At 43.2% G+C, this 13,231-nt stretch overlaps 1 protein-coding gene across 5 annotated transcripts in view; it reads right to left on the reverse strand.

Annotated features, from left to right (window-relative positions):
- Positions 1-13,231, reverse strand: part of RBM6 (RNA binding motif protein 6) — a 105,891-nt gene that overhangs the window by 49,888 nt on the left and 42,772 nt on the right. For all 5 annotated transcript variants that reach the window (XM_006024989.3, XM_025205773.1, XM_025205772.1 and 2 more), the window contains one exon: positions 4,368-4,441. In XM_006024989.3, coding sequence (XP_006025051.1) covers positions 4,368-4,441 — 74 coding nt within the window. The remainder of the gene's footprint in view (positions 1-4,367; positions 4,442-13,231) is intronic.

The following is a 13,231-nucleotide window of genomic DNA, read 5'->3' on the forward strand; positions in this document are numbered from 1 at the left end:
AGGAAGAGGTCAGTCATTGGCAGTAGGATACAGGAAATAACTATGTTGCCAATATTTTTGGGAGAAACAGACTTTACAGATTCTCATGGTCCTCCAGCTTAAACGTTTGACAGGCGCATGCATTGTTCTATACCTGTCACCTCAAGAGCTCAATACCAGAGTGAAGAAAGCAATACAGGTACAATCTCTCTCTCCCTCTGTTTCTACCCTTCTAACCATTTTTATAGAGGAAGAGAACGCATAACGCTATATTTTCCGTCTTACAACATGTATCAGCTCATGATTTAACTATTTACTGGATTCTTTAATTCCACCATAGCTCAGATCTCAATCCATTTCCCCCAGAAAAGGATGAATTCTGGGTGCACCAAAAACAAGTCCCAACGTTTTTTAAAATGGAGCTGATTTTTCTCTTAAAAATGAATACATCACCATATGGAGAGGGGTGACAGGCACTCAAAACTGATCTAATGACAATGAAGAGAATAACTGCCATAACAGTTACTTCTTTCATAAGGTTTTTCTTACATTAGCCAGTATTATAATGGCATCAGGAGGGGCATACAACTGTACTCTGCAGGTACCACAGAATTGTATGCATGAAGGAAATGGAAGAAGGCAGCATTATATACTATTATCTTTCTCCAGGATTATAATGAATTAAAACATTATGTGGGAGAAACCACATCATTCCACAAACATAAACCAGCAAGGATTGGTGGTTTTGAAATTCTCTGCATCTCGCAGAGTCCAATATCAGCACATGAACAAGAAAAAGCCTCCACCCTCAAAATCCAACATTTGAGGCAACCAATAGCACCAATAATCAATAGCATTAAAACAGAGACGACCAAGTGCCACCTGCTGGGTTCTGCAAAGCAGATTGCAGCCACCCTTCATTAACATAGGAGTGCCAGCCCATGGAGGTTACAGATCACAGTATACCAGTTTCCATTCTGACCTGAGCAAGCAAGCTGTTCTGCATGCTATCATTTGCAGCATCAGCCCATTGAAACCTTTCATATAACATATACTTATCAGATGTAAACCTTGAGCTACCAACAAGTTGCACATATAGCAAACAACTAGGTAGTGTCTGGCTGCCCCTGCATCAAAATGACCTCTCCATGTAAATTAAACTCCTAAAATGCCACGGTGCAAATTTAAAATGAGGTTATTTCAACTACTTGAAGTACTGCTGTGAGTACCAGTTGGTGAGTGACCATGTGAGAAAGGCATCCTTCTCATAAAATGAGGACAGCTCAAGACAAGATGGAGGTTTCCTTAACATCATGCATTCATTAGAAAGTCTCCTCAAATCTTATACTACATATACACATGTTGTATTTATTAAATTGAGAAACAGATGGACATGGTGAATCTGTGGTTGAAGAATCTGGAAATGACATCACAATACACTGAACAGTAGTTTGTGTAAGCAGAGTGCCATACAGGAAAGAGTAGCCAATTATGGCCAGGCAATGTCACTGCAAATTTCCAGCCTTTATAGAGGTCTTGATTCTTAGCCTGTAATGTATTTAGTGTAAGACAGGGCTAGGCAAAAGTATGGAAATATCAGTTCCTCAGATACCTATGCTTCCAGAGGGTTACCTGGTTTAATTGAGAGTTACTGATGGGCTTAGTTAATGATATATTTGCAAAAGATTCTCAATTACATTTAAACCACTGGATTTTTATTTTATTTTTTTACAGCTTGTAAAAATTCAAACTACTCCAAATTATTTGAAGACACAATTTTCCCCTCAACAGTTCAGCCCTGGATTTGTCTCAGGAAGCAACTAAAATGATATGACTGCTGTCTACTGGGGATTGACTTATGACATTCTTCTTCCACTCATTTTACTATTGATCTAAATTTGGACTTGCCCCAGAACTGAAAGGTTTGTTACTTTTCAGCATCTCAGGCACACTGTTAAGTGTGTAACCTAAGCTTTTTTAGGCCATTTTCTCTGTGTCCATCAAATAATAGAAGTTTACCAGGTTGGAGTGAGGGTTGGTGCTGATCTAAAGTCAATAGGAATTTTTCCATTGACATCAATTGGTTTTGTTACAGTGCTGAGGAATGTGCATTCTTCTTCTTATATTAATCACAAATTATTGAAGCAATTGGTGGGACACTCTACCTTGGTATGTAATGTCAAAAACTAAACTAAACAGACCAGCATTGCCAAATGCCCATAAATTTACAGACACTCCGTAAAAAAAACCCTAACACACAAAAATGTAAAAAAAATGCCTTCCATAAAAGCACAAAGCCACTGGAGCTTGAAGCTCCATTACAGGAAAGGTAGCACTGGAAGACAGATGAAGCACAGCAACACCCTTTGGTGTCCGCGTGGGAACACAGCACTCTACAAATAACTCCTGTCAGGTCTTTATGGCTCTCAGGAACCTGTGTAGACCCTTCCCCAGTCATGTACTCCTGCTGCATTCCTTTGGCCATCCCCTGCCTCTAACAGCTGTTTGCCTTGAAGGTACAGGGAAGGGGACAGTACGGCCAAGATGGAGTTTCAGGCTGGGATGGGGAGAGCCAGTAAGTGGGGGACTGTGTGAGGATGGGAGGAAGCAGGGCCACTATGGGTAAGGTTGGGTGGTGGGTCCAAGGGGAACAGCACTACATGGGGTGCAGTAAGGGATGTCAGTCAAGGTTGCCCTTCCCCCCCCCTTTTCTCTCTTTCCTTTTTTTTTTTTTTGTTATACTTACAATCTGTAAACATTTTACTGACAACCATTTTTTTTAAACTATGGTTGGTGTTAAACCCCTAATTCTGAACCCCACCCTTGTTCCTGCCACCCAGACCCTGGCAGAAGGGTTCCATTTACATTATGTAAAACTTGTGTCAGTAAAAACATGGAAGTAAAAAGTTCTGGGAATGTCTCAACAGGGCAATGAAAAGGCAGCATAACAGGAGAGAGATTTACTCTCCCAGGTCCCGTGGCTGTCCTTTGGGGTTACTGTCACACATGAGCAGAACTGGAGACAACAGTGCACATGTACAAGGGTTTGGTAACCATGAAGTTTACTTCAAATTATCTAGAGTTTTTCCAGGTATGTTTTAAATAGGATGAGCTTTAGTGAAAATACGTGGGTACTACTGAAGGGATGCTGCATTTCAGCTAAAGCAAACATGACTGCCCTTTTAACTGAATGTGAGTAAGTTCCTACTTTGAACTCCTACTGTAATTGCACATGTAGGAAAATGTAAGGGAGCAGTGAAAAATTTAACAGTGGGGTTGCATGTACATTTGTAACCACACATTTCTGTATGCACAATTCTAAAATTAGTGACTTGTGGCTCTTCCTCAGCTAAAGCAAGGTAGTCATTGGTATTGCTAAGGCATGGATAGATTTAGATAATTATGGTGATTATTATTCATATAAAACAAAGGAGGAAGTGGGATTACATTCTTCCCCAAACAGGAGAAAACCAACAAGGAAGGGCATAAGGGAATAACTGTTCTGTGCAACTCTGAACTGCTATCAAGTATTAGGCAGACTACCAGGGCCCATCCAGAAGTGTCTGTCTTCCAGGTGAGCAATCTCTTGGGAGGACAGGTGTCACTGGGGGTTGTTCTCTTCTTCCCTGTCATTAATTTACAGACTTTAGGCACATCATATTGGTACAGGGACCAATAGCTACAGATCTCAAATCAGACCAGAATTACAGCTACAATTGGAAATATGAAATGCTCTAAACAATCATTTTAAATTAAAATAACTGGAAACCTTTAGATTCACCAAGTGCAACTGTGCATAGGCCAGCCCTCATATATGCAACTCCAATTTGCCAAAGGACAATGGAAATACAAGGGGAGACACACACAATAAATTCTCCACCCAGATGAGGCACATGGAAAAGTGGTGCATGCAAGTAACATCTAAACTCAGAGCTGCAGAGCAGAGGCCTTGCCTACAACTACATGTGTATGTGTATTTAAACTTGAAATCTTTGTATACAGTGAAGGGTATTTACAATTACTGTACACTGTTAAGAAGTGAAATGTTTCACACTAGCAGAGCTCTTTCCAACTGGATTTTGCTTCAAGTATAAATGCAACAACCTGGACCTGGAATCTTTCAGCTACCAGCTTCAAATCTAGCCAACCTGCTAAAAACACAAAATAGGGCAGAACATTGATGGTCTATAATGTCTTTCATTGATGGTCTATAAAGGGCATGTCTAAGCCTTTTCCAAGTTTCTGGAAACAGTGGAATTTTAAATGAAGAGCTGGATATGACACAAGAGTAGATCTTCCTTTGAATCACTCTAAGAGATCATTGGCTTTCCACCCGCCCCCAGCAAAATAATTTTTTTCTAGCAGCATTGACCGAAGTGTAAAGCAACCTGGTTGGCTTCCATGCATCCGATGGCCTCTTCCAAGAGTGAAAACTCCACGCAGACATAGCCATAGTGGGAACCTGGGGACAGCATTTAAATACAGACGGGAGTCATGTTAGTGCCTTGTAATAAAGAAAGCCACAATTAAACACCCCATTTCTCTTTTCCCTCAACCTCAAACCCTCCTACCACCTCCCCAAAATATGTGCAAGATAAAAAGCAGAGGATCAGTGGCTGATGTCAGATGCTGTTCAACTTCATGATGCTAAGCCGATGTTTTGGTTCAACACAAAGATGGTATTTCCATTTCCCCCTCTGAAACCAGATGACCCGTCCTTAAAACAAGTAATAATGAATCACATGTTTAAAAAAAAAGAAAAGAAAAGAAAAGAAAGGCACAGTGATACTGTGTGACAGGTACAGGTTCATAATAATTACGAAACACAGCTTGCTCCGAAACAAATATTGATTAATTCAGAACAATTACTGTAGTGCAAACCTAGATAGTATTGATTCCATGCAGCCACCAGCAACTAGTAATTTAATTCAGGTAGTGCCTCAAAGAGAGAACAAAAGTGCTTATTTGGCTTCTTAACTCTGCTCCTGTAATAACTGCTTGATTTGGAAGTCCTTTGAATTGTGAGTAACACACACAGAACAGGACGGGAAATTCTAGCCTTTTCTCATTCTGGCTTCTAAGATAAACCCAATGTCTTTCCTATAAATATTTTGGTACACTAACAAAGAAAGGAAGGAGGAAATTGCAAGTGAAGCTGTTTTCAAATCACAAGAGAAAAGCCATGCTTTTAACCTTTTCTGAATGAGCACTTGCCTCAATCAGAGCAAGAGGGACCCACCTGCCTGTGCTGAAGTATGTCCCATAGGAAAAGTGTAGTATTAATGTTACTAGAATTATGATTGTCCTAAGAGTCATCCCTGATGCTGAAAGTGACTCCAAGAACAGAAGCTCTGAGGAAAAAATCTAGTAGTAGATGAGGAATTTTTATACCATTCTGATTATTTGCATCTCCTCCCGCCTCATCCCCCCAGCAGCTTCTTCCAAATTAGCTTGGATAGACACCTTCAAGCTGAGACAAGTATTATACATACACTTTGATACCCTTTTCCTGTCACTCTTTGGGGTCAACCAGTAGATGTGTGCACAGAGCCACAGATGGTATTCGGGTGGATCACCTCAGCTGAATACTCCAGTTCCTTCCCTCCCAAGGGTGGCATTTCCTCCAAAAGCAGCCAAGACTTAAATAACACTCTGCAGCATGTCCTAGAGCACCACCATGAAGCACACCACCACACGCATGAAGTTCATGAAGCATACTCCTTCTCCACACATGCCAAAACCCAGAAACAGTTTAGCTGCCATTCAACATTGCTGAGCATATGCCAACAATAATAACAGTCAGAGAACCTATACTTCCCCATTCTCAGGAAAGACTCCAACACAGCAGGGGCAAGTGGGTGGGGAATAGCAGTACTGTCCACTTAGAAGAGACACATCAGTCTCTTATAACAAGCCCACATTATGCTCTCCAAACTATTTTAGAATTTTATCTGCTGCTCTGGTTAATTTTGGTTTCCATATTTCTTACATTTTCATGTTTGCGCTTCCTCCATGCTCCACAAACTCTCTGCATTCTGTTCTAGCTATACAATCCTAATTTTGTGCATTAATTGTTCCAACTGGAGAGATGACAACCTGAACCTCCTTTTATAGGATTTTCTCTTCCATATATTAGTTCTGCTTTGTCCATGATTTGTATTTGCAATATAATACCATGCAAATATGATTCAGATAAAAATATATTTTTTTTAAGCTTAGCACACAGACAAGCACAGGACCCCTGTTGCATGGAATGAGCAGTATGCAATCATACAGAGCAGTCACTTGGAATTGCAGTAATAAAATCAACTAATGGGAGACAGACCGGCCAAAAAGTCAGCAGAGAAAATAGCAAACTAACGCAGCTGTCTTCCAAACATCGATTCTGCCTTAGTGACATCAGTCACCTTTAAGACATAAGCAGATTTTTTTTTTTATACCTAAGAAGCAATGCTCAAGAAACAAAAGCCACTCTGAAGGAAAGGTGCTGCCATCTGCAAGCATGTTACTCTGCATTTAGAAGAGTCTATCTAGTTCAATAGCACTATGGCTCACATGATGCATCTGAATGTCCCCTAAATCTACAACTCTAAAGCACCCCTCCCTTTTAAGAAAAGGCTTGCAAGAGTGGCATGTACCAGCAGGTAAAAGTCTTGATTTACAATCCCAGCCACTTGGAAAGTTTCAGACACCCCATGTGCTCCCTCTCTCCCTCCCCCCTGTCAAGGAATTAGATTGTAGTGATTTGTATCTTGCTTCCCCTCTCCTCCACCTTGAGAGGCACTTTAAACTCAGCATTTGGTAGAATGGAATGGAAGCTGCAGATGCTCAGCAGTTACAGATACCCCTCAGGATCTGATCCAATACCAGATCGGACTAAGGTAGGGTAAGGAGTAAGATTTGAATGTCATACACACACCTCAAGTCCTGGTAATTAAAATGTAAAGCAACCTAATTTTTTGAAAGAATGCATGCTGCAGAAGTAGAATCATTTTAAAATAGTAAAGGGAGACATCTGAGAAATATCATGTTCTAGGAGGGGTTTGGGAGAGAAAGAAGGTGGGAAGTATACAAGTGTTTGAAGAAAAAACTCATGCAGAATTTTTTTTTGACAGAAGTTTAACCCTTCCTCCCCTTCCCCCCATATTGCCTCGTATGTTCAAGAAAGAAACAAAATAAGAAACTCAAAGAAGCACAGCATATCCCTACAATGCCATCTTATGCCAAGAGCAGGCTTCAGACCAGAGATTCGATTCTTGTGGCCTATCAGACTGAAGTTCTGAACAAAGGGACATTCACAGAGATACTCTATGCAGAATGTACTAAGCAAATTCAAAACCAAGGTGAGAACAAAGTTTAGAGTGCACTATTTCAGACTGATACCATAGACTGGCAAACAGAAGGCTGGGACTGAGATCTCTGTCCTGTTCCCCCCTCAAAAATGATATGCACACTTGTTATTTTCAGATTTGCAGATGAGCATTAACATCTGACCGCAAAGAGACTAACCTTTGTCAAAAACATGATAAAGTCAAATGTAGGATCTTCCTTTCAGACAAAGCCAGGAAAACTGACTGGAACACACTGCATTCTATTTCAATATATAACTGAACTAGAAACCCTGGCTGAAAGAGATGCTATAGGTAAGAACCATGGGGCTCCTACCAAGCCTCTAAAAGCACACAGACTCCATTTGGTTTGATGATGGAGTCTTTATGCATTAAACTACATCACCCCAAAAGCCGGACAATATAACAAAACAGGAATGACCTGGACATCCAGAAGGTAAAAAATGGCATATAAATTTGAGATAAAAGCATAGTCCACTGGAGAACACATGGCCTCTTTCACTTGGAAAATGTATGTTCCCAACCAGTATTGTGTTATAAGCAGCATGACAAAATCTGAAGTCTTCTGGTCTTGATCCTTTTTCTGGAGGCTAAGTAATGTGAGGTGGCAGAAGAATTGAGAAGAGCCATCTCATCTGATCAAAAACAGTGAAAGTTTAAGTTAATATCATGGCGGCCCCTGCACAATTAAAAATGGAAAGTTGAAAGTAGCTCTTTGGAAACCTGTCTTTACTCTCCAGCTACATAATTCTTTCAGAGCACACCCTTGAGTGTACAGAGAAACTAGGATGCTCCTTCTGGAAAACTACCTATCTACACCTCATGACATAAATAATGGGGCAAGGAATTTCGTTTAACTTCCCAAATCTCATATGAAGATTCAGACTGCAAGGCAGAAAGGAACAGAATTGTAGCCTTCATGAAGCTACAGTACTTAAGGCACTCACCTTTGCCACCGATCTGGGATCCTACGGAATGAAAGGACACCAGTGACTGTAAGGATGGTGGAAGCAAGCCAGTGAAGAAGTCCATGTGGCAGGGGGGTGAGGTCAGGAAGCCCCTGTGACTAAGATGCACTGTCTTCCAATTGCAAAAGAAAATTCCAACACTGAACACAATTTTTTGCACTTAATTAATAAAAACTATTTGGGTATGAGGTCAGAGGAAGAGTTTCTTGACAACAATTCCCAAAAGTGACAAAACAGCTCCCTTGAATTTGTAATGGTCATTTAGCTTTCTTAATCTTTGTTTTCTTTAAAGCAGCAAGTTTGATTAAGTATGCAGATATACTCCTAAGAATATTATCAATGTAGCCATTAAAATGAACTATCAACATTGTAAAGATGTTACTTAAATTTTAAACAGACCACTGAATCCATTCCACCTTCCTGACTTACACATTGGAAACACATTCTACTCTCAAACAAGAAGTGAAACAGTTCTTTAACTTCAGAAATATGAGAAGTAAACATGTAAAGTATTGCATAAGACTAAATACTATTTATGCAATGTTCCACTGGGTTATTAGACATCAAGGATGAGTTCCTGGTTGGGCTGTATCTTGTAAAATGAGCATACAAAGAGAATGGTCCACAGAATTCAATAAAGCTTATTAAAAGCTTTATTGAATTCATTCAGCCATTTTTCTAAAGACACACAAAAACATCCCAAGATTACATGGTAAATTATTAACCACAGTGTTAAGGCACATTCCACTAATTTTAGAAAAGGATATCTAAGCTTTTGACAAAGTTTTACAAAATTTTAGGAATTTAGCGTATACAAAGAATAAATTGGATTTAAAAATAAAATCTTACATTTTAAGCTAAGATATTATAAACAGAGGGAAGAAAACTTGTCTTAATATATTTTGAGTAGCGTTTAACCAATCCGGAACAAATTCCTTATGCAAGGAATTATTTTCCCCTTGCAAAAGTGATAAATCAAATACTTTATATCTGCAATCCATTATCAAGAGTATAGCAGCATGATTTTCCCTTTGTTTTAATAATGAGATCTGCTTGATTCAGAGATGGAAACACTGCCTTCTTTATTTACATAATATTTTTTTACACAAAGCCTATAAAACAGATGGCTTCTAAAATTCATGCAAAGTGAAGTTTTGATGACTTCAGACTTTTGACTAACTGCTGCTTCATTTTCAAAACAAAAGAAAGGGTGTCAAAAATAACTATAAAACATGGCACTTCACCCACATACAGTTTTATTTCTAAAAAGTCACTAGCAGGCCTCCAAAGTGAGAGCTCCAAATAGCCTAAAGGGCATGTCTAGAGTAGGAGAAATGGCTGGGTTCATATGCATTAATCAAAACATTTTAACCAGAATTTTACACATAACACGAGCCAAGCAAGTAGCATTTTAAAACACGTTAGTGCTGACCACAACTCTTTCCACTCTAGACACTAAGTTATATTTAGCACCTGGTAAAAAAATCTCAAAAGTTCTGTCCATACTCATCTCAGAGTCTCCAACATATCTAATGGCAGAGAACAGCCACAAACACTAAAGCACATAGACAACCATGTGCTTCTGGAACATAATGAAAAATGATCAGCTACTGATGGGACCACAGCAGCTGGCAGAGTCTTACGCTCTCCCACCCCCGACCCCCTGTACAGGTAGTATAACTGTTGGCAGAATGGAGGTCTTGCTGGCAAAATTCAGTGTAAATTTGCAAATCAGTGGGTGCATCTACATGAGATGCCTATTACACAGTTGTTATTGCAGTCATTTAGTACTTGCAAAACCAAGTACTGCACAGTAGTGTCCAGGAATAGTTGCCTAGTGACACTTACTGTGCAGTAGCTTGCTGCTACTGTGCAGTAGTGTCATATCACAGTCCGTGCCCGGAGACACTACTGTGCAATATTAACAAGCTACTGTGCAGTGAGCATCTCATGTAGATGCAGCCAGTGGGATTTAAGTCTTGTTTTCAAAAATAAGAGATTGTAGGTAAACAAGCAACTTAAAGCACAATAGGCATTTTTATTTATTTATTTATTTATTTTAAGAACATGGGTTTCTAAATATCCAAGTGTCTGGCAAGGTACACTAGGGTGTGAACTTGCAGCACAATGGCTACTCTGAAGTAACTGCCAATGGGCATGCAAGGCAGCCCACCTTGCTTACAATGAGGGGTGAAATACTTCACATTTACCATTGGGTAAGAATGTGTACAGATACCTACCAAGTAGTAACTAAGAGGGTGAAGTTCATAGTCTAGCTTACCTTGCAGTAATTTGTTCATGTGTCCGTACCTTTAGATAGTTAGGAACCCATGTGCTTTTAAAAATTATGACCACCACGCTTTAAACCAGGTGTTTTTATAGTGTAAACATGGCCTAAACATGCTCATTTGAAAGCACAAACCATTCCGAGTAAGCCAAATATCCACCAGTACCAGTCCCACAACTTAAAATTACATTCTGATGCTGCAAGCAAAATAAATCCTTTTTAAGAGACAATATACCATTGCTCTAGATCAGGGGTTTTCAATTTAGTGTAAGTACCCCCAGCAGCTGAACGCCGAGTGGGAAAAAAGGGGGGATTGCACTAATGGACATGGAGCAGGGATGTGGGCGGACGGGGACGGAGTGCCGCTGCCTCCCAGGAGCAGTGCTGGGGTGCAGCGGGGTGGGAAAGCTCACCGGACTGGTACGTGGCAGCGACTGCCATGTTTGAGCTTCCCTGCCCCACAGAGGGGCACTGCTGCCCTCATCCCACCCTAGCCCTGCTCCTGGTAGGCAGCAGCACTCTGTCCCTGCCTGCCCATGGATATACCCTAGGACCGGTCCAAGTACCCCCAGAGGTACGCATACCCCTGGTTAACAACCCCTGCCCTAGATCAGTGGTATTGTGTCAGTCAACCCACAGGGCTCCCCAACAGGTCCAGAAAATTGGCCGCAGGGGAGCAATGGCAGAATCAACTGCTGCAGCTTCCAGAGCCATGGCAAATAACCATGCTCCCGTACAGCCAAATTTCTGTGCCCGTGGGGAGCCCTGCAAACTGGATTACAAGGACCTACACACCAGACTGTGCCAGTGTGCAGGATCACTCTGCAGTGAGATCTAGTGTGCAGGGTCACTCCACAGTCAAATCAAGCATGCAGGGCTGGACCAGGTCACTCCATAGCCAGATCTGGCACATTTATCCCACTAATGGACTCCATAATTCAGACCACATCTGTGCCACTCATCTAGACTGAGCTGGAAGTTTGACTAGATTAGGGGTGCCAACACAGGGACCATGGTGCTCACAGAGGGACTCAGACCTAGGGAAGGGGCAACCAGGGATAGGGCCCACCACCAACAGCCAGGGTATGGTCGTGCAGTTGGGGGTGAATGTCACAGTGAGCGAAACACAGCTTCAGACCTTTCTCCCCCTACTAGCAGAGGTGGGTTTGTTGGGGACAATGGGCCAGATCCAAATTTGACACCTCTTCTCTGGACAATGCTGGTGAACAACACAATCATATGGTTAATTAGGTTACAACTCTATTAGCCAATAGTCATGAATACCAAAGGAATTAAGAAACAGTTACTGGGCAGCTTGGCCTGCAGGTACTCATGATCAGGGATCCAGGTTTTCCATTTCCCACGAAAAAAAAACTAGAGAAAGCCACAGATTCCCCATTTTTATCAGAGAAATCTGTGGATTTCCCCCTTGAGTTCCAGCCTGCAAAAGCTATTTGCAAAAGAGTGGGAAAGCCTCAACCCTGCCTGAAGGGGAAGGGAGAGGCGGAAGGGCAGGGACACTTGCATTTACCAGAGGCTGCTTCAGACTCACTCTTCTTGCTGGAGGTGAGTGGAGCTTGGGGGTTGCAGGGCAGGGCTGGGGTGGGGGGAGGAACTGGCTAGGGGCTGATGGAGTGGGGAGGTTTGTAGCCAGCCAGGCACTCAGGCCAGCTGAAAACCCCCATTGCTTCCAGCCAGCTGCAAATCCCCACTCCCAGCCAGAGTGCCCAGCCAGGGAGTGCTCAAGCTGACTAGGGGCTGAGGAACTGGAGAGGTTTACAGCCAGCAGGGCACTCTGGCCGGGAGTGGGACGGGATGGGAAGGGAGGTTGCAGCCTCCTCCACTCCTTCAGCTCCCAGCCAGCTTGGGCACTCTCTGGCTGGGAGGGGGGATTTTCAGCTGGCCAGGCACTTGGGCCAGGAGCGGGGAGACTGAAAACCCCACCTCTCCTGGCTGAAGTGCCTGGCCAGCTGCAAACCCTGGGTCATAAAGGCTGCACTCCTCACCCTGCTGGCCTCCCCCAGGCCCTCCAGAGCACAGCATGTGTGACTGGCATGGCAGGACACAGTGGGGTCATGCACAGAAGCTGCCTGCTGCTGCAAGCTCCGCGCTGCCCTGGTCATGCTTCCTGTGTGCACAGGGGTAGCACAGAGTTGTGCCCCTTGCTCCTGCCCCTGCCTGCAGAGGAAGCGTGGCCAGGGCAGTGCGGAGCTCGCAGAAAGAGGCAGCCGCGTGTGCGTCTCCCCTGTGCGCTGCCACACCAGGTTGCACATGCTGCACTCTGGAGTGCCTGGGGGAGGGCTGCAGGGTGGGGACCACGAGCCTGCAGCGCACATCCACCCTTCCCCCACCCCCCACCCAGATCTAGGGGGCACAGGTCTCCCCTGCCCTCCAGCAGTGCACGCTGCCACTGGGAGCCAGCCCCACCTGAGCCTCCAGGAGGCAGGTAGAGGGGTAGGAAGCTGGCTTGTGTTCCTGCTGTAGCAGTCACTGCCTTCTGTTGGGGTCAGGGGGCTGCAGACCTGGGTCCCTGACCCCACAGCCCTGGCAGCTGGGGGCCCCCTCCAGTCAGGCTGGGGGCAGGAGCAAGGGCCACAAGCAAGGCTGGAGGGCTGTTTGGGGGGGGGGGGGGGGGGGGCAGGGCGGGG

The sequence above is a fragment of the Alligator sinensis genome, unplaced genomic scaffold, assembly GCF_000455745.1.
Source record: "Alligator sinensis unplaced genomic scaffold, ASM45574v1 scaffold467_2, whole genome shotgun sequence".
NCBI classification, from domain to species: Eukaryota; Metazoa; Chordata; order Crocodylia; family Alligatoridae; genus Alligator; species Alligator sinensis.